Source organism: Nicotiana tabacum, chromosome 4, assembly GCF_000715075.1.
Source record: "Nicotiana tabacum cultivar K326 chromosome 4, ASM71507v2, whole genome shotgun sequence".
NCBI classification, from domain to species: domain Eukaryota; kingdom Viridiplantae; phylum Streptophyta; class Magnoliopsida; order Solanales; family Solanaceae; genus Nicotiana; species Nicotiana tabacum.
Genome location: NC_134083.1, coordinates 39,539,155 through 39,565,836, shown reverse-complemented (window position 1 = coordinate 39,565,836; position 26,682 = coordinate 39,539,155). Strand labels below are relative to the sequence as shown.

At 36.5% G+C, this 26,682-nt stretch overlaps 1 protein-coding gene and 1 long non-coding RNA gene across 4 annotated transcripts; one reads left to right on the top strand and one right to left on the bottom strand.

The window, feature by feature from the left end:
- The first annotated feature begins 1,491 nt into the window (after positions 1-1,491).
- Positions 1,492-5,777, top strand: LOC107816975 (uncharacterized). Its single transcript, XM_016642731.2, has 2 exons — positions 1,492-1,713; positions 5,340-5,777. Exons 1-2 carry the CDS (start codon positions 1,570-1,572, stop codon positions 5,493-5,495), a joined length of 300 nt encoding a protein of 99 aa, XP_016498217.1. The 5' UTR covers positions 1,492-1,569; the 3' UTR covers positions 5,496-5,777.
- A 9,302-nt stretch (positions 5,778-15,079) lies between these two features.
- LOC107816966 (uncharacterized) lies at positions 15,080-22,434 on the bottom strand. 3 transcript variants are annotated; one of them, XR_012708634.1, is made up of 9 exons: positions 21,757-22,434; positions 21,576-21,658; positions 17,706-20,483; positions 17,578-17,618; positions 16,133-16,410; positions 15,920-16,046; positions 15,641-15,857; positions 15,403-15,518; positions 15,080-15,323 (listed from the first exon to the last, which is right to left on the bottom strand). It is a non-coding gene; the product is annotated as an uncharacterized LOC107816966 (long non-coding RNA). The 3 variants fall into 3 exon arrangements; XR_001655098.2 differs by lacking the exon at positions 16,133-16,410 and having other exon boundaries at positions 15,641-15,833; positions 21,757-22,431; XR_001655097.2 differs by lacking the exon at positions 16,133-16,410 and having other exon boundaries at positions 21,757-22,428.
- Between the last annotated feature and the right edge of the window lie 4,248 nt (positions 22,435-26,682).

Below are 26,682 nucleotides of genomic sequence, written 5' to 3'. Positions count from 1 at the left end.
AAGGCTCTAGTTTTTTTTTTTTTTAAAACTTTAGTAACCAATGTTGATTGTAGATCTAGAAAAAACTAAAAGACTTAGCTAGAATATCCCCACAGACGACGCCAAATCGTTTGACCAAAAAGTGTAACTTTCGGTTAAAATATTAAATTTATATAATGATGGGTTAAATCTAGTTAAGGATAATAACTCTAGATGCAAATCTTAAAAACATGCGGAAGGTGGGGACAAATCCCGTAAATGATTGATGACAATAAGTGTAAAATACTCTTAAAGTATGAGCAATAATGAAGGTGTAACTGACAATAAATAACAATAAATGGCATTCAAGTAAATAAGGAGAATAATTCACCCAATAATGGATGGATTAGACGAATATTTCTCATGACAATGATGAGTGACAGAAAGATCCAAGATTTGTTTGAACAATCCTCGGATTTGGTGGAAAGATGTGGAATAATATGAGCAAGAATCTTTGTCAAAAGGCAATTTTTGTATTTTTTTAAGATGGAGAGAATCTTCTACCGAAAAATGTTCTTATCAAATGAATATTACCCCCTATCATTGTCTTTTCTCTCTCTCTCTATATATATATATGAGACATTTTCCTAAGAAACTCTAGTAGTACAAGTAAAGAGATTATCCACTAGAATATTCTCCTTTAATATCCTATCCTGACAAACTAGCCGTTACAACTCCTGTCATCAATATTCAGCCTTGACCTCGACCCTTGTTGACATCTCGATTGCGGCTCTCGTCGGCTCTCGTCGACATCTCGACTACGGCTCATGGCTGACACCTCGGCCAATGACTTTGCTGCTTCCTGGTCCACCTCGACCGACTCTTTCTTTAGTGCCATATTACGCTAAATATCCTAAGGGCAGATTTTGGCCTATACAGTAGTAACTTGCTGCGTGAGTTCAACAATGTGTATGGCATGTGTAAGATTTGAAAGAGCCCTACTCTACTAATTCCAAAAACTTATTGTCCTGATTATTTTTAATCATCTCAATTTTTGTGGCATCGTTCAAATTTTAGAGTCAATTTTTTTTTGACCTTAAATTCGGACTTATAGTTTTTGAGTTTTTTAAATAAATTTTTCATTTTGAAACATTACTTAAAGTATTATAAGTTATAATAATTAATAACTTAAAATATTTAACGATAAAAAAACTCGTTTAATTCTCAAAATTCGAACGATATTATATAAATTGGAACAAAAAGAATAAGAAGAGTAGAGCATCATAAAGTCAAATTAGATGAATAAAATAACTGAACAATTAAAGAATCACGCTAAATTCAAGGTCAAGCAATTATCATGAGTATAGCCGTATAGGTGAAAACTGGAAACATGACCCTGCTATGTGGTTTTACCGTAATAACATTGGAAAAAAGGAAAAAGCTAAAGAAAAGGGAAAGAAAAAATACAATCTAGAAAATATAGTTTCCAGAAGAAAGGATGGGCCTTTATAGACCCCCAAACAAACAAGGCCCAATACAAACTCAAAAAGTATTAGAGTGAGCAAAGGAGGAGCTGAGAGCGGGGAAGAAAGGAAAGGAAAGGAAAGGAAAATGTTGCAGTATCCATCCTTCATGTTACAGTACCCATGCTCTACTCGAATTATTCCGACGTCGTTTTTGCTCCCCGCGCAGTGGCCCCAGCCTCAGAGCGACGAGCTCCTCCTTGCTATGGAGGAATCTGATTTTGAAGAAAAGGTCCGCCGTTCCCCTCTTTCTCCCAACAGTTTCAAATCTCATTATAATGTTGCTTGTATATGTATCTTAGGGTATCAACTGTTGAAAGTTTTATCTTATCATAAATATTTAGTTGTGCTTGTCTCATTTGTTGTGAATTGCTAGGGGGAGTAGCCTAAGTAACTTCCTTTTTTGTTTTGATCGGTAGGTAACATGAAGTATTTTTCCTCTTTTTGTCTCCAAAATGTTGACTAATTGGCTTAATGAGTATATTACTGCTGGTAAATATGTTGCTATAATATAAATTATACTTGCTTTAAACAATTTTTTTTTTTTTTTTTTTTGTATTAGGACTCAAGGTGAACTAGTTTCTCATTATTGTGTTGCTTGTCGATGCATTTATAGGGGTATCAAATGTTGATAATTAGGTCATATTATTATTATAAATATTTAGAAGTGCTTGTCTCGTCGAGAATTGCTGGGGAACTCAGGGAAGTAACATACATTTTCCATCAGTATTACTGCTAGTGAATATGCTGTTATTATATAGGTTATACTTGCTTGAAAGAAATTGTTAATCTGTATCAGGGTTCGAGGTGAACTAGTTTATATGGAGGCTGTGATACTACATCCAACACAAAATTAATCTTGATAGGGTAGGGGGAGCCACAAATAGGAATAATGTTTGTCTCAAAGTTAATATATTCTTGAAAGGTTTCAAGCCTTAACCAACTTGGACCATAGTTTCTAGCTTTCTCTATTATTCTGACGCGATAAACGAAATGTACAAAAGTGACGAACCAAGTGTGTGGTCCTAAGTGATACGGTGTTTGGAAGAAATAAAAAATAGAAATAGAAATGTTTATGTAATTATGATGAGGATATTAAGTATTAACAGCACCATGTCAACTTAAGAGGAAGACTATTATTTATTTTTTTTTGGTCAAAATAAAATTTTATATTCAACCAAGTATAACAATGCACACAACAAGCTCTTTTGGACTCAAGAGCTAGTTCTAAAAAAGTAAGACCAAAACTGTATCTACATCACTAAGCAAAACTTTGGCATTGCAATGCTATTCAGTTTCAGCTCAGCACCTTCTAGGAAGGGTATAAGCTGGAACCTCAGCATATAGCAGCAATCTAGCCAACTCTATGTTGGGTACCTATTAAAACTCTCTGATTGACTCTTCCATTTACAATTTCTCTGGCCTATGATATGAAGTTGTATAACAGTTTCCTTGATCCTTTGCCAACTCTCTTGTTTCTGCTTTTGAAATCTTCTTGCATTCCTCTCTGCCCAGATGTGGTAAACAAAATTGGAAGCCTAGGATACTAGCCCTTGGCCTGCTGTTATTAACGCTGTTAGATGCCCACTGCACTTTATCCTGCCAAAAGCCACTTCTTCTGTTTTTTCCCAGCCAAGCTAGTATAAACCCCCACAAATGCTTTGAATAAGGACAGGCAAGCAGGAGATGTGACATTGTTTCCTCAATATCTGAACTATATAGCACACAGCCCTTATCAACCTGAATCCCCCATCTTTCTAGTCTATCAACATCGGCGAGTCTTTGTTGTATTGCCAACCATAGGATGAACTGATGCCTAGGTATTATGCTTTTCGCCAAGACTCCCTTCTTCCATGCTACCTTTCGAAACTGAGGAGTGAAAGATTTTTAAGCTTTCTTGATGCTGAACTTCTCCTTTTCTGTAAAACTGTTAAGCACTAAACTAGAATCCCCATTACTCACTAACCAATCTTTTGCATCAAAGATCTTCCTTACTACCCAACCAGCTTGTTTTGGAGTAGGAAAGTGTGGCAAGTCTCTCCCTTTAGAATCTATGAATCCATTTCACCCATAAATTTCTTTTTTCTGAGTCACAACTCACAACCCAAAGAGGCTTGCAAATAGCTGCTTTGTTCCATCTACAGAAATCCAGAATTTTTAGGCCCCCAGCAGACATTGGCATATACCGTTTGTCCCATGCTACTAAGGCCTTCCTTGAGACCTCATTGCTGCCAGTCCACAGGAATGTCCCGCAAACATTTGGCACTAGTGTAATGATCTTATTTGGTAGTAGAAAGACTTGAGCCCAATAAGTTTGCATTTCAAATAGAACACTCTTGAATAGCTGGACTCTTCCACTGAAATACAGGAATTTTTTGGACCAGCATCTTATTCTTGAATGAAAAGCAAGATTGACAGAAAGTTAGGCTTGATAGAGCTACTTTAGGGTAGCTGGTGGAAAAGGACTAATGATGTGCCTATTGCCCAAGGCTCTTGACCTATAGGATCTTTCTTCTAACTAGTCTCTTCCCTGGGTTAAGAACAATGAAAATTTGTCTTTGCAGAGAGTGTTCTTTTATGCATTGTACAAAAAATGAAAAAGATGTAGTGATGCTTCCATGATATATACATAATTCGTCAGACATGTCTCTTCACTTGCCTTTATGTTTTTACAAATGTATTTTTTCATTCTATATTTTTTTTTTGTGTGTTTATGAGTTATGATCTTCTTTTAGCTTTTTATATATTCTCCCCAACATATGTTCTTTCAGGCCTCAACCATCCCTGTATTAAGGTACTTATTTGCTGCTTGCTTACTTAAGTTTATGTAAGTTGTTATTTCTGGAGTTATTCCAGTGACAATTACCTTAATTAAAGGTTTGTACATTATAATTGCTGCGACAACTGTTAAATTATTAGTTGATTAGGTTCGAAAATTAGGACTGCAAACTTCTCCTAGTGCCATGTACCTTAATTATAATTGCCAAGTCGGGTGTTGGAAGCCAACAGCTAAGTGTTTAGTTGGCAGTATAGCAGAACACTGCCTGTCCTACGATTTGAGGATTGTTGATGCTACTAACTCTTACTTCTAGCTATTTAAGACCATTGAGGGATTAATGCTGAAGGAAAGGAGGGGTTAGAAACAAAAAAGAAAGAATTATGGTGAAGTGGAGGGAGACAAAAGCATGCTATAATTTCACAGTTTCTCAAGAAATCTTCTATTGAAAAAGATTCTTATGTAGGTTAAGTTGGTTAATTTTTTGAACAAACAATATAATGATTATAAAATTAGTTTGTATTGTTTTTCTGGAAGAGGTTGAATTTTGACCTTTTTCTCTGAACCATGTCTCAATTTTTCCATGTAAACATCAATAAGACTTATTTATAAGAACAGAAAAGTTTTTTGGAAGAGATTGAATCATGAACTTTTCCCTGGCTGGTGTCTACATTCTCCCTTACTGGAATACTACTAACTACTAAGGTTTAAGACTTAAAAAGGTGCCATATTGGAGAAAATAGGAAAATATGTTCTTTGTGTAGCCCATGATAAACCAAAGTGGGATAAAGTGGGCATGTATCTTATTTCATCAAAAAAAAAGTGGGATAAAGTGGGCATGTATCAAACAGTTGGCTGGTTGGATCCAGCTTTTCCTCTTACTTGCTTTGCTGCAACTCTTAAGTCCGTTATGTTTGTTTTCTTTCCTTTTTCTGTAACTTTCTGTCTCGCTTTCATTTGCAAAACTGCATTCTTTCTTTCTTTTCTTTTCTTTTTTCATAAGAAGTTGTCTGGCCTCATATCAACTGACAAATACTACCAAGTTCCTAACTTTTCCTTCTTGATGTTTGCAAAATTTGTAGTGTAATGAAATCAGAAAGATGAACAGCAACTTAGTCGTAATTGGGAAGACTAACATAGATAATGATAAAGAAGACTTTGACAATGAAGCAGACGATGATGATGCGGACAATGGTGAGGAGTCAGAAGGTGATGACTTTGAGCAGGAAACTGGTTGACATATCGTGATTAGTTTCCTGTATCTGTATGTGCGGTCTATCTACGGTAATGCTTCGTAGTTCATGGTTTGGACTTGAGTTTTAAAATTTTCTGAACAGTATCTGGATATTATTTGCTCAAGTGTTTTGTAGCCAAGGAGAGATGGTTCCGGTAGGAACGGAAAGAGCCTGTTAATATTCTGTATTCGAAAATATATTAAAAAATAAAACGATATAAAACCAGAAATGTAGAAGAACAAAATTATTCCGAGCCCACTGAATTCACAGTGTTTCCTTAAGGAACTTAATCCCCTCCTAGTACCCGAGGTTTAGGATTATTTCCTCCCATGATAGAACGGATTACCCTCACTGGTGTAGCGATACTTCAAATCCCAGTGACAACGAATGCAAATAGCGGTAGTAAATCACACTTACTACTTTCTTTTCTGTTAAAACAATGCAGAAAGAAGAAGGATTAATCGGAATTTTCGTAAGGAAAATCTGAGGGAGAGTTCATGTATTTATAGCCAAAAAACGTTGGGTTATACTTGAAGAGTTACAACTCTTCATGCAAGGTTGCAACTATTGCGTTAATACTAACAAATAAATTTGGTCCAAAAAATTTAATCAATCAATCATTTGACTGAAGCCGAGCGACGACGACGGCGCGGGGCTTGCCTTCTTCTTAACTCTTTAAGAGCTAGAAGAAGAGCAATTGTATATATACCCATCAAAAGTCTTTTCCTCCTCCAATATGAGACAATGTCCCTTTGTCAAGGAGGGAAAATCAAAATTTTATTTTCCCCTCCATTTCCCATTCACCCTCATTTAAGTTCTAAGAAGCTTAAACCCAACAATCCCCCACATGAATGGGGAATGGCTATATCACTAAAATATGCATGAAAAACTGTGTGATTTACACGCAAGGATTAATCACATCTGGATAAGTAGGTTTCCCTTTGAACTTTCCGTAGTGAACTTATGTCGGATATACTCGATCAATCGGTAGATTTGATATCTTTGAACCGTCGAACTTTGGTATATACCTAGACAACCATCAGTCACACAACCAACCCTTAATCGTCTTTGGTTCTCATTGTTGTGTTCGTTTCAGCCATAAACTCCGCCTGGTTTCATAAGTGCGTAGAGAACTGGCCTTGCAAAATTCTCCTTGAAGCGACTAACACTTCTCACTTACATAGGTGGTTCCTAAACGTGTCATCCCGTAGATACACTTTTTGATATGCCCCGTATCAAATTTAGAAACCATTAAAAAGCCTTACTGCTTTATCCTTGGTACTGAACATTGTCTCATCACGAAAATGGACCAAAAACTTTAGTTGACAATGTTGAATCGTCATTAATGACTTTGTTTGATCTCCTTGAACCTAGATATTGGGATCTCCAGTCTTCTAGGTAGAGTTACCGCCACAATGACTTGTCCTCGGCCATAGTTCCATTCCCCTCGATGATCTTTCAACTACCTCTCTAGTTAGGCCTTTCGTAAGTGGATCCGACACATTGTCGCTTGACTTTACGTAGTCAATTGTGATGATCCCCCTAGAGAGTTGCTGCCTAACAATTTTATGTCTTCGTCGTATATGACGAGATTTACCGTTATACATAACGCTCCCAGCCCTTCTAATCGCTGCTTGACTATCGCAATGTATGCATATTGGTGCTAACGGTTTGGGCCAAAATGGAATATCTTCCAAGAAATTCCGGAGCCATTCAGCTTCTTCATTGACTTTATCTAAGGCAATAAATTCAGCCTCCATTGTAGAGCGGGCAATACACGTTTGTTTGGATGACTTCCAAGATACCGCTCCTCCACCAATAGTGAATACATATCCACTTTTGGACTTAGAATCAGTTGAACCGGTGATCCAATTTGCATCACAGTATCCCTCAATCACCGCAGGATAATTACTGTAGTGCAAAGCAAAGTCTTGGGTATGTTTTAAATATCCCAAAACTCGTTTCATCCCCATCCAATGAGATTGACCTGGATTACTCGTGTATCAACTCAATTTACTTATAGCACAAGCTATATCTAGTCGAGTACAATTCATGATATACATTAAACATCCCAGCACACGAGCATAATCCAATTGTGATATGCTTTGGCCTTTGTTCTTTGCAAGTGCAAGATTCACGTCAATTGGAGTCTTTGCAACTTTAAAATCTAAGTGCTTGAATTTTTCAAGTACTGTTTTAATGTAATGAGATTGCGACAATGCCAGACCTTGAGGAGTCTTATGGATCTTAATACCCAAAATTAAATCGGCAACTTCCAAGTCTTTCATATCAAACTTGCTAGTTAGTATACGCTTAGTCGCATTTATGTTGGCAATGTCATTACTCATTATCAGCATATCATCCACATATAAGCAAACAATGACTGTGATTTGTAACATTTTTAATGTACACACATTTATCACATTCATTTATCTTAAAACTATTTGACAGCATTGTTTGGTCAAATTTTACATGCCATTGTTTGGATGCTTGTTTTAGTTCGTAAAGCGACTTAACAAGTCTACATACCTTCTTTTCTTTACCTGGAACCACAAACCCTTCAGGTTGTTCCATGTAAATTTCTTCCTCCAAATCTCCATTTAAGAAGTCATTTCAACGGCCATTTGATGAATTTCAAGACCATATACTGCAGCTAATGCTACGAACGTTCGTATGGACGTAATTCTCGTAACTGGAGAGTATGTATCAAAATAGTCAAAGACCTTCTCGTTATCTATACCCTTTGACCACAAGTCTTGCCTTATATTTATCAATAGTACCATCATCTTTCATTTTCCTCTTAAAAATCCATTTAGAACCCAATGGTTTATTGCCTGGAGTAAGATTAACCAATTCCCATGTATGGTTGTTCAGTATGAATTATATTTCACTATTGACTGTCTCTTTCCAAAATAATGATTCGGAAGTAGTCATGGCTTCTTTCAATGTTCGAGGCTCATTTTCCAATAAGAAAGTCACAAAATCTGGTCCAAATGAAGTAGACGTTTTTTGACGTTTACTCCGTCTTGGATCCTCCTGATTATACGTACTTTCTTTTGTTTCCTCCCGAAGTCGTTTAGATGCTTCACCAATTGACTTTTTATACGGATATATACTTTCGAAAAATTCAGTATTATCTGATTCTATAACCGTTTTATTATGAATGTCGGGATTTTCTGATTTATGAACCAGAAATCGATATGCTTTACTATTTGTTGCATATCGTATGAAAACACAATTAACAGTTTTTGGTCCTATCTTTACCCTTTTGGGTTTAGGAACTTGCACTTTTGCCAAACACCTCACACTTTAAAATAATTCAAGTTGGGCTTCCTTCCTTTCCATTTTTCATGTGGAATGGATTGCGTTTTGCTATGGGGTACTCGGTTTAATATCCGATTAGCTGTAAAAATGGCTTCCCCCACAAGTTCTGTGGCAAACCAGAACTTATCAACAAAGCGTTCATCATTTCCTTTAATGATCGATTCTTTCTTTCCGCAATCCCATTGAATTGGGGCGTGTAAGGGACCGTTGTTTGATGAATAATTTCATATTCTAAACATATTTTTTCAAAAGGAGATTCGTATTCACCACCCATTCTCTTGTCAAGTTGCGTTTCAACTTCATTTTTGTATTGTTTGAATGCATCTATTGCGTTAATATTAACAAATAAATTTGGTCCAAAAAATTTAATCAATCAATCATTTGACCGAAGCCGGCGACGACGACGGCGCGGGGCTTGCCTTCTTCTTAACTCTTTAAGAGTTAGAAGAAGAGCAATTGTATATATACCCATCAAAAGTCTTTTCCTCCTCCAATATGGGACAATGTTCCTTTGTCAAGGAGGAAAAATCAAAATTTTATTTTTCCCCATTTTCCATTCACCTTAAACCCAACAAGAGCCATCAGTCTTTCTGGCAGAAGAATCATATATGAAGAACTTGATCTTCGTTTATGTATTTCTACTCAAGATTTTAATTTCTACATTACTTTGAAAGAGGAGATCTGTTTTATATGCAGTTAGTTTCTTGTTCTATCCATTAAGTATACAACAGAAGATACAGTGTGTTCTTCTCTAACTTCGATTGTACAATAATTTACTGCCATTATACATTATGCTGTAACTTTGAAAAACGATATACGCAATAGTTAAGATTGGTTTATTCGAAACCTTAAAGATTAATATCAAGTGTAAAGGATTTACATCATCTCTCTACCGATGGTACATAATTTGCATCAATGTTTATAAAAAAGAAAAAATAATCATTAATGTACGTAATAAATGTAATAATAAGAAAATGTAATGATGCGATAAGGTAGGCGAGTGCAACTAAAGCAAAATAATCACCAAAGTTATTCAAACGAGAGCAATTAAGTTGCTCTATCTTAATTCGTAGTACAGAATACAGTCATATGTATTCCGGGGACCAATCTTGATGTCATTGCCCCTTTTATTCCCTTATAAATATTTCGAATGGTGGTTTAGACCTTAGGACATTTTTGGGCAATTCAATATATTATCACTTCGCATGCTAGGAACGAAAGGTTCTATCCACTTAAAACTAATCCAAATCTAGATAAGGCAGTGGTTCTGGAAAATGAGTCATCAATTATCCTAGTAGAGGCTGTATCCTACATCAGCCATTGAATGATTTTAAATTATCAAATTGCTTCCTTCTTCTTTCAATTTGCAGTTGATTGCATCACATAATCGACAATTTCTTGGCGTCATGTAGAAGTAGACAATTTTCCCCTTCAACTCTTTCGTAAATGTCAAAAAGGAAAAAACGGTCTTGATTTCTTTTCTTTTTTAATTTATTTTTAATCTTTATCTTCAATATTTATCATGACTGAAACTCGGATTGTGACTACTAGAATCAAGAGTTTATAAATTACTCCGAAGTACTGCACATAACGCCTGGTTGTATACAGATCAACTATAAGCATTTAAGCACACTCTTCACCTTTTATTCAATTGCGAAAACACTGAGAAAAGAAAAAAGAATGAGTTTTCTCTTCCTGTTTCTTAGGGAAACAATCAAGATAGATTAGTTAAGAACTTAAGATATAGACATGTTAAATATTGCTAATTAATTAATCTGGCCTGAATATAGATGTATGATCGAGCAACCAAAATCTTGGTTTACAATAGCCTTAGTAATCATATCTACGATAGTAATGTTTTTTCTCACACTATTATGCGTTTTAAGTATAGCTAGCATTTCCAAAGCATAATCTTTTTTCTACTCCTCTTCCAACTACTATGACAGTCTTTCTTTTTCGATTTGCTTACCGAAATTGGTATATTTCTATATTTAAGATCTTAATTTTATTTTTTTTTAATTTTTACCTTTTCATGAAAACACACACGATAAAAACCACAATAAACAAAGAGTGTCATACATCAAGGGCCGTTTGGTTGGTATGGTTAGGAGTTCTCTCCAAATAAAATCTAACATTTTATTAAACAATGTTTGATTACTTTTATTATTCTTTTCCTCATAAACAATACATGCATAAGTTATTAGACATGTATATATTATTTTATGTAGGATCGAATATAGAATAAGAACTTAGATATTAGTCATACATGTATTAAACAAGTAAAACGAATAAACCAACCTCCATAAGTAAACAAATTTTTATTTTGTTTAAAAATAAAGGGCATATTTTAAGTTTTACACTCACTACCACAAAATGTCATATTTTCGACCACGAAATCCATCGGAAATCTATTGTTTCCGACGGATTTCAAGTGGTCGGAAAAATGATGGTCGTAAAATATTTTCGACCGAATCATTCAGAAACTCCCGACCATTTTGTCCGCAACAAGAAAAAGTCAAGTTGATCGAATAAAATTAAAGTTTGCAACCGATTCTGCCGCACAATTAATAATAAATGTTAATTAAATAATTAATGTTTCGATCGATTTGGTCGGTAATTTAAATAATTAATTATTATTTTATTCAAATGTTCCGACTGAATCGGTCGAAAATTACAAATTAATTAATTAAATATTTCGACCTAGGAATTTTCCAAGTCCCGTTTTCGACCAAAGTGGTCGAAAATCAGCCGCAAACTTTGATAAAATATAGCAGAATTCTGCTTCTACTGTATTTTAAGCTACACCCCCTGCCAAATCAAACAACCAATATACAACACAACCAATATCACAAATGCTCAATCAATTGAGCCAAAAACATCAAGTATCAAACTAGGTTAAACATAACAAAATCATTTAACAAGTGTAATGTCACGACCCCAAATTTTCTCTGTAGAATGTCGTGACGGCACCTAATCTCTAAGACTAGGTAAGACTAACAACATGCGAAAACATTAAATAAAACTTAAAATTTCAAAACTTCATAAAAAGAAACTATAAACTCAATGTGTACAACTCCCCAAAACTTAGTGAGATATAAATCACAAACTCTAGATACAGTGCTGAACAATTCTATACATCACTGTCTATAAAAGTGTAAAGAAATAAGGAAGAACAGGATAGAAGGGGACTACGAGACATGCGGACGCGGGCAGGTGTACCTTGAAGTCTCCAAATGCAGGCTCAATACGCTAGTACTGGGATTGATAAGATGTACCTGGATCTGCACAAAACATGTGCATAAGCGTAGTATGAGTACACCACAACGGTACCGAGTAAGTGTTAAGCCTAACCTCGGTAGAGTAGTGATGAGATCAGGTCAAGGCCCTACTTGAGATAATAAGAAACGAAACAGAAGATATAATGATATAATGATAATGACAAGGAAGTGAAACAATAAAGAATTTACGAAAAGTTAACAACACGGAATCAAGGCAGTTAATACAACACGAAAGGAAAATAGGAATTTTACATGCTAAGGAAACAACAACCAAACAAACACAACAAATAGAGAAGATCAAAAAGGGGCCCTACTGAGGTACCGCCTCGTAGTCCCAAATTATAAAGGTAACTCACAGTCTTTCCTTATATCAAAGTGGGAGCCTTGACATTTAGTTTTGAAAATTATTTTTCCGAATTAGCACCTCGCATTTTAGCTCATCTTATCACACTGCATGACTGCTAGTAGTTCTCCTACTAGCCACGCGGATCAAGCCTATCTTATCTCACCACATGCATTTCAGCACTCAAACCTTATACCACCGCATGCGTATCAATAGTAATAACAGCACGACAGAAACCTCGTGCAAATAGTAACAACATCACGACTGAAACCTCGTGCAAACAACCAAACAATCCTCTCAACAATAACACGAATGCCAATACATAACAGCTCAATAAAAATGATATTTTACAACTTACACTTTGCCTCAATAGACACCACGGCCTTTGCAACTCAATACCAAACTCACAGCAAAATACTCAAGAATAGCAATTTCAAGTAAGGGTTCAACAGTTAAATAATGAATACAGAATAAAAGATAATAAGTAATTCAACTAAACATGTAAGGCAATTTGCAAATAAGATATACAACAAGTGACATGTGAAATTAGACAAACATGATGTTTATAATATATTAAAGTAACTCAATTAAAGAATGAAAGGAAACTACAAAGCAAAAATTTAGAAATTTCACATTTAGCCCGTGTACGCACTCTTCATCTCGCGCACACGGCTTTTACATTTCACAATCATCACAACAATACGAAATCCTAAGAGAAATTTTTCCCACACAAGGTTAGATAATTCACTTACCTCAAACCACGCTAAATCAATCAACTAGAAGTCCTTCCCCTCAATTTTTAACTCTGAACGGCTCGAATTTATCCAAAACAATTTCATACTATAAATATAACTATAGGAAACTAATTTAAATAATGAAATTATGATCTTAGCAAAGAATTGAAAAATCGCCCCAAAAGTCGACCCAGGCTCGCGTCTCGGATCCCCACCAAAATTATAAATTCCGAACACCCATTCGATATCGAGTCCAACCATACAAGAATTATCCAAATCCGACATTATTTTGCCTTTCAAAACCCAAAAACTTAGCCTAAGAAGTTTTTACCATTTCCCCCAAATTTTAAACTCCAAACACTAATTAAATGAAGAAATTATCAATAGATTCGTGGGAATTAATCAAAAATGAGTTAGAATTTCTTATCCCAAAGTCTTCTCTGAAAATCATTCGAAATTTCGCCTCAAACCGAGCTCTCAAAGTCCCAAAATGAATTATAAAATCAAACCCTCGAAAATTCCATTTTCTGCCCAGCGACTTCCGCTTCTGCGGCCTTTGGTTCGTTTCTGCGACGCCGCACCTGCGGAAAAACCATCGCAGGTGCGGAAAACACTCAAGTCTCAAAATTCCGCTTATGCGGACCTTGGCTCGCATCTTCGAGCCTGCTTATGCGGAGAACCCCTCCGCTTCTGCGACCAAAGACACGACAACCCTTGTCCGCAATTGCGATCTCCTTTTCGCACTTGCATTCTCGCAGATGCGGATAACTCCTCGCACCTGTGCTCCCAGTTGGGCTTAGCCAAAATCGCACCTGTGATTACAAGCTCGCTTTTTCTAGTCCGCACCTACGGCCAGTCCCTCCGCAAGTGCGATGACACTAGAAGCTGGAAAAGTCCAGCAGCTCAACAAGTCCAAATTTCGATCTGAATTCAACCCGAATCACCCCCGGGCTCCCCGGGACTCCTTCCGAATATACCAATTAGTTTCAAAAACACATAACGGACTTACTCGAGGCCAAAAATCACATCAAACAACATAAATTTTATGAATCGCAACCCAAATTCAAGCCTATGAACATCCAAATTCCAAACCCAACGCCGATTCATACCAAAACAACTCTGATTGACACCAAATTTTGCACACCAATCATAATCGATATTACAGACCTATTAAAACTTTCAAAATCGGGATCCGACCTCGATATCAATAAAGTCAACTCCCGGTCAAACTTTTCAAATTACTCAAATTTTTAACTTTCGCCAATTAACGCCGAACGACCTACGGACCTCCAAATTAACATTTGGACACGCTCCTAAGATCAAAATCACTATACGGGGCTATTGGAATCACCAATACTCCATTCCGGAGTCGTCTTCACACAAGTCAAATTGTGGTCAACTCTAACAACTTAAACCTCCAACTTAGGGACTATGTGTCCCATTTCACTCCGAAACTCACCCGAAACCAAAACCAAAACGAAAACTAAATACCCCGACGAGTCACGTAACTACAATATAACATAAAGAAAACATAAATTAGGGGATCGAGGCTAAAATACTCAAAACGACCGGCCGGGTCGTTACATATAAATTCTATTAAACCACATCAAAATCTAAAAATCTCAACTAAAATGACATGCAACCAAGTCTAAAACGAACCAAGTCAAAATCAATCAAGTCTAAATATCATACTACACATTCCAAATTACTACTCTTCATCGGTTTTAGTCTCCTCATTGTTAGATTCTTCCATTGCACGTTGGTTTCCATGAATGTCCACATCATACTTATTGTTTCTTGAGTATTATTTAATTGTTGCGATAATTCATTGATTTAGCTCTGTATAGTCTCAATTTCTTCCGGTGAAGCAGAAGCACCACTGAATAATGCGGCCGAACGACGGTTTAACTCCAAGTCCGTAGACTCTACCTTTATTTATTTTCATGAGAAATAAAAAAATTAAAATTAAATGAGCAAGAGAAGAAACATACAATTTGTGCAAAATAATATTAAAATAAATATTACTAAAAAATTCTATATCTTTATCTACTCCACCGGCTGCTTGTGTCCATATCGAAGTCATATCTTCGGGCGTCGGTTGGGAATCAGGTTGAGTTTGTTGCCATTCCTTCATAAATCGTTGATACTCGTCCTAAAATATAGATGATAAGCATCATATAAACGAACTAATCTTAACCAAAATAAATGTAGTATTGATTTTAGAATCTTACATGTCTCTGATGCACGCGGTTCGACCCATTCTTCTTCTTCTTCTTCTTCTTCTTCTTCTTCTTCTTATGTGTATCCTCAAAGACATGAGCATGACACATTTCCCCATGTGCCTTTTCTGTCAAAATTAAGAATATGAGTTTATTATGTTCGATCACATATAAGTAAAACTAAATAAAATTTTATAAATAAATTATCAATCTCAATCGATGGGCTGCGCAACGAACGAGCCACCCTTACTGGAGGCTCTGTTTGCCTTCTCTTTTTCACTCTTTTGCTTCTATTCATTGGTGTTTCACTTCTCCAATAGTTAAAGCGAGATATCTTGACGTAACCAATCGGGCATGTTGCCACCTTTCCGAGCAACAAAATGAGTATCTTTAATCCTTTTCTGAGCTCCCTTCTCGAAAATAGCATTCACCCGAATTTCATGCTGAGGATATCATACACACTTAGTCTGCAATTAAAAAAAATTTAGACGAACACAATAAATATTATATAAATTATATTTATTCGTACCTTAAATTGAAGCCACATATTCACTCTGATATGGTATGATATCTCTCTCCAGGAATTCCACGGCTCATAAAAAAATCGCTCAATAGATTTCACAACCATATGTGTGGCCTGATAGGATGGCAAAAACCTACATTATATTTAATATGTAAAATAAGCATTCGTCAAATATATGTGAAACTTTATTCTAACAATTAAAAATAAAGAATTACTTACTCGTCCCCAGGGGATACGATAATCAACCGATGCAAATGATTAAGTTCTTTGCCATATAAAAAACTTTGGGTAGGTCAATCTTTGTCGAATAAGTTCATTCATAAGGTCAATAATAGAATCCATGACCGCTTGAGAAATAGAATTATCCGATTTAATACTTAGTAATCTAATTGGAATAGACAACTTGGAATGCGATGCGCCTTCATAAAGCAGACAACTAGCTTCCTCTAACTGCTTGAAGAAACACTTAGCCTCATCATTGGGTTCAGATTGAGCCCCTGGGAACATCTCAAAAGCATCCCTCATCATTTCATTAAATCGAGAATTTTCAATATTAATATTCTCCGCTATACGACTATCTTCTTCACCACCAAAAGAGTTCTGAAAATCAACATCATCTACACTAGCATGACTCTCCCCATGAACAGTCCATACATAATAAGTTTCCATAAACCCTTCTTATACAAATGAACAGTAAAAATATCGGGACCCAATAACTTAACACACTTGCATTTCACACAAGGGCACATAATCGTCCCTTCAATAAGGAAATCATAAGTGTCTTTGCTTTAGAAATAAAGCCAGCAACCCCTTCTATAAATTCATCCCGCACTCCCGTACAATTCGAATAATTTCTATTATACATTCATCTACTATGTCCAATTCCATCCACACAAACCAATAAGTGTTAAACTTCTCTAAACTTCACTATTATCTTCGTTTCATAAGTAACACAATTAGATTTTAAAACAAAAGTTACGTAATTAAATATGCACACAAATCTTCACTTCATTCCCAACAAACTTTCTTGATGCTTTTTCAACAAACCCTATTTCATAATATAATTGGGGGGGGGGGGGGGGTTGTCCTCAAGTTTTCTAGTTTTAGTGATGTTTAATCAAGAATCTTTTAGGATTGGTGATATTATGTACATTTGGCTTATTGCATAATAATTAAAAAATATGTCATATGTTTGCAAGTCTTACAATTGCATATTTAGAGCTTTAGTTACAATGACTTCTCAAGATGTCAATTCAGATAAAGGCAAGGGCATCATTTTTTATCATTAATTACTAAGGAGTAGGTTTCCTGATCAATACTATATACAGAATAAAATTAGCACACAAGTATATATAGTTCACTTGTACATAATACTAGAAAGAGTAATCAAGAAAATTCAATGTCTAGAGGTTAACTATTACTAGTCCACTCTAAATAAATAAGTTAAAAAGTCATAGAGAATAAATAGCTAGTTACAAATAATATATAGAACAAATATATTAAGATTCTACTTGAATTGCAATAAACAACTAGCTAGTTACAAATAATATATAAAACAAATATATTAAGATTCATAGAACAAATATATTAAGATTCTACTTGAATTGCAATAAACAAAAAAATATTAAGATTCAAGGCGAATAAAGGATGAACGGAAAACTTACCTCGCCGGAAAAAAACAAAGCCCGCATGCTGGAATTGCTGCCTGAAAACGAAAAAAAATTAAATAGTTGGGGTTAAAAAATATCAAAGCTAGCCGCGAGAAAGGGAGGAGGGAGAGAGAGATTCATACCCGCCGAAAAATTGATATTCGAACACGACCGCCGGCGATGGAGGAGAAAGAGAAGAGAAAGAAAGGAAGAAAAGATAAAGAAGGAGAAAAGAAGAAATAGGTCGGTGGAGGGTTTTAAATTAGATTTTCGACCGGAAACAAAAGTAAAATTAAAAAAATAATTTAATTTCCGACGTTTTGATTGGAAAAGCACTGACAAAAAATTTAAAAATATTTCTAACCGAATCGAAAAATTAATTATATAGTTTATAATTTTCCGATCGTTTCAATCGAAAGTCCAGAAGTGGTCAAACATTAAAAACTTGACTTTCATGGATCGACTGAAAACTAAATTTCCAATATGGTAGAAATATTAAAAAAAATATAAACAATTTTTTTCATATATTTTACGACCGAAACCATCGGAAATTTCTGAATACTAATTTCAGTCGGAAATTAGTCTGAATACTAATTTTCACATTTTCTAGTAGTGACTACATGTTAATTTGTAACATCAAATTAACAAGTGTCTGACAAGAGAATAATTTGTACATTACAATCTCTGCATCACTCGCGTTAATTCCTCTACGGGTACACCAAACAACCCAAAGTAATCAAGAAATGTCAACGACCCAAAATCCAATTGATTCGTGTATCATTTCATCTGCGAACATATATTATCAAAGAGAGATAGTCCTATTTATATTTTCCCTACCACAATTTCAACAAACTTCTTGTAACTAATGTCAATTAATAGTGTGTTTGACTAAGCTTTTAAAATCAACTTATTTCGAAAAATACTTTTCTAAAAAAAGATTTTTTGTGCGTAACAGTTTGTGTTTGATTAATTAATTTGATAAATATTTTTGAACAACAATTAATGTTTGACCAAACTTTTTAAAAGTGTTTCTAACTATATTTTTCTCAAAAGTGTTTTTGAAAAACATCTAGTTTTTTTTTGCTTCTCAAAAACGACTTCTGGTTATACTCAAAAATAATTTTTTTCTTCTAAAAACTTGGTCAAACACCTTTAACTTTGAAAAAAAGATACTTTTGACTACCAAAAAACTTAAATACCTTTAACTAAATGAACTTGGTCAAAGAGACAATAATTTATATTCCCGGCATGGGCATATTCCGAGAATCATATTGCTAGTCCATTCCTAAATAGAAGACTTTCAACAAGTGCCAATATATACAGCCTTTCGAAGACGACTAGGGCCAAATCCCCGAAACATGAATGACACCACCCTAATATTCTGCCATTCTAAAAAAACATTATTTTCCCTTGAAATTATTAGCTGGCCAAGTTGCTCCAGGTCAAATCAACTAATATTCCTCCACATTTGGACTTAGTAGGCGTTTGGACATGAATTCCAAAAAAAAAATTCAAATTTGGAATTTCACTAAAATTTGAATTGAAGATGAAATTGTGTTTTGTTATAATTTTTGCAACATATTTGGATGTCTTTTTTTAAATATATTTTGCAACTAAAAACTAGCAACCTCGCCAATTTTTTAAATTTGAAAATGCATTTTTAAGTGAGATTGGAAAAATTGAAAAATTTTGATAACCAAACGCCGTTTTCAAAAAAAAAAATTGAAAAAAAAGAAAATTTTCTTATGTCCAATTGGGCTCTTATTATTTAGTTCTCTTCTAGTTTCGCTATATTGCCCCATCTTCACATGTAATGTAAAGTAATCCGCTTAAGCTAGCTGCTTAAATTTGAGCACATTATGCTGCATAAATATCATTTGCGAGTCAAAAGACATATTGAGTTAGTTCGATCTAAAAGTTTGTAATTAAACTACACGCATTACCCACTTGTCCCATCAAACAATGAAAGAACTAACTGACCCATAACTTACGAAAAGAATATGCTTAGTTGGATATATAACAATATTAGAGGAAATTGTTAAGCAAATAATTCAACTAAAAAATAACTTTGATCAGTTAGAGTAATAAAGTTACGACCATTTAAATTTCTTAATTCATCTTAACCGACAAAATTTTGCACATATTACAACGCAACCCTTTTATTATCTTAACGTAATTTAGTCCCTTGACACAACTCATAAGACTCGATACAAACTTATCCGCACATTCAATACAAAATAAATAGTGGAGTATACGACATGTGTTTACATAGACTTGTAAACTTTCTTAATTATCATAATTAATATATATCCTTAAATTATTTAATCATAATTAATGATTGTAATTTAAACGAACTTACATAATTATTGTAAAGGAGCATGATATACAAATATAATAACCCTTCTGTAACGTTCTTGGCTTTGTACGCGCTTAGAACGTTCAAATTTCACCACTTTATGCCTTGAATAATCCTTGTACCACCTACACTTTGAGCCGCCCAACCACTCAATACCTAGATCACTTTCGTCTTAGTTTTTAACCCCTGGTACTTTATTATAATTATACATCGCATGTCAACATTTACGACTATGTGAACATTCTTACGTCTAAATAATTACTTACCTCTCAAATTTTACCATCTTAAACAATTTTAATGCACTTTTACAAATTCTAATATTACTATCTTTCCTCAGTTTAATTACTATATTTCATACATTAAATAGTTATATAAAGTTCGAGGGCTTATGGTTCCCTCGAATTCTGCCTCTAAAGCACTGTTTCAAATTTTCCTTACTTTCCTCTTAATTAGAAATTAAGATTTATTAATTATATGATCCCATTGTTTGAATCATCATTTCCGCGACGAATAATTCACGCAAGCTGCTCCTCTCTTGCTTTGCCAGCTCAGAATGCTTCCAATCCTGAAATACCTCAAAAGGAAAAGTGTTAATAAGAAATGAATTAAACGCACAAATTAAGAAAGAGACCAATGGGAAAGAGTAATTAAATCGGCTGGGGACATACATAGACCCCCGCACCAAAAAACCAAAAGTTTTCCCAGAAAAGAAAAGGTTACAAAATCCTAAAGCGTGTGAATCCTCATTCGTGCTGCCTAAACACGTGTGCCAGCCTCCAGATTATCTACAAGTGTCCACAAAAGAACGGTTCTCTTCTCTGCCCCCCCCCCCCCCCCCACGGAATCAATTGAGGCCCCAAACGATGCCTAAACGAACGCGGGGTGGGCACACAAAAGAATTTTATTTTATTTTTAAAAAGGAATAACTCCCAAAGCAACACGCCATTTGCCAAAGCAAGACGGAGAACGGAACCCTAACGGCCGTGTGCACAAGTCCAAAAAAGGGCAAACTCAGAATATCTCAAAACTCTCAACCTAACCTCACAATTGAATTGAACTGCAGTCTCAAATAATGTAAAATCCAATTCATGAACCCAACATTCGGTCGGCATTTGTCATTGTATATATTCCATCTTCATATGATATATGTCTTCTTTTTTACTTTTTTGGATCTCTTTTTCTTTTTTTCTTGGGTGGGCGAGCTTAATTCACTCTTGTCTATGTGCTCAACTCATATATCTCCTGAAAAACCTCAATTTCTGTCCCTTATTTATTATTATCTTAATTTCTATTGGCTATGGTTTCTATGAGCAACAAAGTAAAGATGCCTAGGGCTTCCACGTTCACAGCAAGGGTAGTAAAACTTCCTGCCGTCTTTCCTTCCGCCGACTGGATATCCCAAAGCTGGAGAGTAATACCCAGCTGCTGCTGCCGCCGCATACGATGAAGGCGAATAGAAGCGGCTGACTTTTTCCGGCTTCAATTTCGATGCTGGAAAGTCAAAGCACGACATAGGCGATGAAGGAGGAGAGACTTTTTTCGCCGAGCTGAGTGGAAATACAACAGCTCTAATCTTCATCTCCCGATTCGTCAACGCCGAAACTCGCTCGTACTCTTGAATCATATTCATCAGGTCCTCATCACATGTAATGCTTACCAAAACATCCAAATCCTCGCTCGGCAACTTACACTTCAAATTCATTGACGATCCACACAGTTCTCCAAACTTCACCATCAACTCTGCACCAATTAATTTTCATCAGCTCCTATTTTCCCCGCAAAAAGCACAGCAATAACTCTACTTTTAAAAAAAGAAAATAAATAATGTACTAACGGACCTGCAAAGGAAATATAGCGATCGACGGAGAGAACTCTGGTAAAGCCACCGACGTAACGGAGGTTGCCGTCGGAGGGACGGGGGAGGATTCTCCCGCCGTAACTATAGAGAAATTTGATTGCGTGCGTAGAGTTCATGCTTTGGATTGAGTTATACGAGGTAAGGAATTGAAAAGTATTTTTTGAACTGTAAAGGAGAGAGAAGAAAGCGGAGGAGCTTCTAGAGAAAGAGAAGATGCTTTGAGATTGCGGGCACCTTCAAGAACCATAAGGCTAGGGAATAAGCTGTATATATAGGGTGTGAGGACTTGAAAATTTTGTTACTCAAATTCAAAGCGGACAAGTAAAGCAAAGGAAAAGGTGTTGTTGGGGGTGGGGTAAAGAGGTTATTCGGATATTCGTTAATTTTCTTGGGATCCAAAAGATGGATGGTCCACTCAAGATGGGATGAGTGGTTCAACTGATGAGCTGTTGGGCTTACGGGTATGATTCGTGTAGCTACAAGAAAGGGCTGGGTGGAATTGAAATTTTGGATTTCGGCTGGTGCCGTGTTTTCACGGTTTGGCCCGATCCATTTTTTTGGTCTGTTGCTCAACGAACCCAAACCTGCCATTTTTGTCATCTTCTCCCTTCAACTCCTTGGCCCCATTCAATTTTTTTTTTGATTTTTCATCCGGTGTTCAGTATCCGCATTGAAGTCCGACTATCCGGATTCGCACCGCATAGGATTCTATTCGGGGGGAAAGCGCTCCCTACCAAGAATTATTTTATACACATGGCTCACACATGAGACCTATGGTTAAGGGAGTGTCTCATCCACCACATCCTTTGGTTGTCACTATTACTAGGTTTACAAATTAAATTTCTTAGAAATTTGAGTATTTTAAAGTAAAAATTTAAAAAATAAGTCGAAAAGGAAAACAAAACTTCACAATACATCTAAAAAAATATTTTTGATTTTCTATTTAGTGATACATATTTGAGATCGCTAGGTGATGAGAATCTAAAAAAATATTGCTTTAACCTCAAAAGTTTCTTAAAACATAAAACTCACTGCGAAATTGATGATTTTAGACTTATTTTTTGAATCCCTCAGCTTTAGGTTTGTTAAATTTTTATCTTCTTGTTGCTATTTTTTTCACATCCAGTATTGGTTGACGTTGAGACTTTGATTAATTCAAATTTGTATCGCCCAAAACCAATTAAAGAAGAAAATTTTATCATTAGAATTGTTTTCATATCGAAGGCTCGAATAGAGAACCTTTGATTTAAGATACAAAATCCTATTCATCCCGCTATAATTTTTGGTGGTTATTATTTTCTCCAATCAATTCTTGTTATTCTATAAAAAAATTCTTATTTTCGGTATTTCCTATTTAATGACGTGAATCAGTTTGCACATTTTCAAATAATAATTCAAGTTTATTACGTGCAACAAAAATGTAACTATTTGTTTTTGATAGGTAAAGCAGAGATTCAAAACAAAGGTTATGCGTGATGACAGATTGAATGTATAAAATAATTTAATTAGAAAATCAACTATTAAATATGTAACACTTTAATTTGCTTATTCGATCTTAAGAAGATCAATTCATAAACAATTCATCGTTCAAAATGAGTTCAATATATGTTTACCCAAAAAACGAATAGAGTTGAATTTGTATGTAGTTCTAAGGGTATGTGGTACAACTTGGCACAAACCGTAAAGGGAAAAATAAATATGTTAATATTGATTGTGAAGACTGAAATACAAGCATAGATTAATGGAGGATGATTTATGAGTAAACAAGATGAAAATAATGTATAAAGCTCAAAATGATAATCTCTCAATATGGAGCATATGCACAGTATCTGGATTATGGTTTCTTAATGTCTCAAATCCCCCTTTTTACAGAGATAATAGTCATCCCTCTTATAGTGGAGGATCATACTTTAGATATATTTAAAAACACATAGTGGTGAACCATGATAAATCAACTTTTCCCTTTTTCCTGCTGAGATGCTCTCCATCAGTGCGGCAGCAACGACTCTTGTCTGTAGGCTCGATATTGACTCGAGCTCGATACTGAATCGAGCTCGATATTGATTCGAGCTCGATTTTGACTCGGGGCCCGGCATTGATTCGGGCTCGGCATTGGTCGGTCTTTGGCTCTCAAGCTCGATAACGTTGCTTCGCATCATGGTTCGATTTGGCTTGGGGCTCGGTATTGATTCAGGCGCTGAAACTCAAAGCTCGGTAACCCGACTTCGGATCTTATTCCGAAATTATGAAGACGCTTTTCGGCGCTCTTTGGTCCATTGTGTTCCCATCTCGACCAGTCGTACGAAGGCCGAAATCGGTTTCGACCGTATGTAGATAGTTCCCTCGTTTCTCGGGAAGGATGTGGCGAGAAATGATATGATTTCCCAATGGCTCGATCAGATATACACTGACATTAGCATCGAGCCCGACCATGACGTCCGTGATAACTGTCCCGTCGGTTCAGTTTACCAAGGCATTAAATGTGTGCCAGACGATGGTCGACCATTGCTGATATTGAACCGCCATTCCCCAATCTATAAATAGCTTCTCTTTTTACCATTTACCACTTTTACATCTCTAGTTTCCAAAATTTTCTAAGCTCTTTCTCGCATCTTCTGAGTTTATCTGCAAGACTGTGATTTTTATTGCAAAATCTTCCTTCTGTGATTTTCACTGCAAAACCTTTCTTTAAAACACCATATCTTTGTCATCTCCTTCTATTCTCGTTCTTCAAAACCAAAATGGTGAAAACATCAAAAACCGTTCCTAAAAAAGAAGAAGCTTCTTCTTCACAGCCTGCCACTGATAAAATACCGGTGGAGCCACGGCCTGAGGAGTGTATTCCCGGGGCATGTGTTCTTACCTCCGATTTCAAGGTCGACAAAGGTTCGTCGGTCCCCGGCCGATGCGAGCCAGTATCGAGGTATATGTATTCGATAACCGAGGGGCATCTCGAACATATAAGGAAAGATTGCAACTGGGAGAATAATGAAGTGATAATCCCGTCTCCCGAAGAAAATATTACTACTCATGTGAAAGGACTTTTAGGTGTGTATACTTACCCTTTCACGTTAGGTCCTCTCGACCCTGTTATCATTGATTTTTATCGTCAATACCAAATAACCCTAGGCCAAATCCATCCTTCTTCTTGGCGGATCGTTATTTTGATCCATTTCTTTGTTAACAAAATCGAGGGGATGCCTTTCACCCTCGACTACCTCATTCGATTGTACAACCCCCGTCTCTTTCGAGGTGGGTTAATGAAACTTCAGCACCGGGCCACCAAGGTTCTGTTCTCGAGCATAGACAAGGACAAGGATCGAGGCTGGATAGGTAGGTTCGTCCGAGTGAAGACTTCGGACCTAATACCGGCCGAGAAGATGTCATTTCCTGAGGAGTGGAACATGAAGCGTAAGTGTAACTCTGCTGTTATCTCCTATTGTTTTGCCCCTTCGTTTCTTTCTCACTGATATCATTTTTTGTGATGCAGCGGTTCCTTGGATTCCTGGTGCAGTTCCTGACCTCAAGATCTGGGTACGGGACCTGGCTTCGACCTCTATATACGCCGAGCGCTCATGGCCTGATTTGTCAAAGGGCCGATGGGAGGCCAAAAATCATGGTAAGCCTCTGTCTCGTATCTTTGATAGATCGAACAAAGTATTTTGCATATACTTAATCAATTTTTTTTTGTGTAGGTTTGGGCAAAGATGCGGTTTTGAGGCCCCCGCCCGGCGAGGAAGAGGCTTCGGCCTTTGTTCCAAAATAGGTGAAGGATAATAAGACAAAAAGGGCCTCCACTTCTGAAGATCCAAAACCGAAGACGAGGATGGCTCGTAAGCCGAGGAAGAATACCATCGCTTTGACTGGAGAATCAGTTCGGCGCCTAAGGGATGAAGACGAGGAAGAAGAAGATGACGCATCTGTACTGGTGACCCGAGTGAAGAAAACCATTGATGCCTCAAAGGCAGCTGGATCGATGGTGGTTTATGTGTCTCCGCCTCGAACTGAGGTGGTATCGGAGAAGGATTCGGGCAAAGTCCCCAAGTCAACGGAGGTCGAGGATGCCTTCCACCGAAGTCGACAACCGGTGGGTATATCCGAAAGGGCCGATCCCGAAGCTCTCAGAACCAAGGAGAACGCCCCAAGTGACTCGCTTAGGGCAATATTAATCGGAGACTCGCCCCTGCCTTTTCCGAAGGGACAATTTGAGAGGCCCAAGCTTTGGGGGCCCTCGAGGTAGACGGTCCTCACGAGGGAGAGGACCCCTTTCGTGATCTGTTTACCAGTATCGAGGATGCTGCCAGCCCTAGTGATGCATTGTGTCTTTTCCACGAAGTGCAGCATGCTCTGAATCGAGTAAGCCTTAACTCACTTCGTTGGTACCGCCTTCATGTTTGTTTTTATTTTCTAACTTCTTTTCTTCTTTCTTCGCAGGCTGCAACGGTTCATCGAAAAGTGTGTTCTCGATCTCGATCTGAGCTGCGCCGATACAAAGTAGACCTCCGATAGGTCACGAAAGAGAGGAACACCCTTAGACTCCTCTTCGGGCAAAGGAAAGAAGAAATCAAGGGCCTCCGAGCTGAGTTGGCCAAGGATTATCAAGACCAAACCGACTTGACCGAGCAGGTAATGATAATCTTAAAAACCCATGGGCTCGTTTATGGAACGGTGGCTAATATTTCGATCTCACAGCTGCAGCAGAAGCTTGAGGTGATTAGGAAGCTTCGTGAGGAGGTTGATATGATAAGTGCAGAGACCTTGGGATGGAAATATGGTATGGACCGTCTCGCCGCAGAAAAAGAAACTGCTCGAGCTCAATTATCATCAGCCGAAAACCAACTTCATGACATGAAGGAAAAAATCTTGGTCTAAGCAAGAAAAATATAGGAGCTCGAGACTCGGTTGG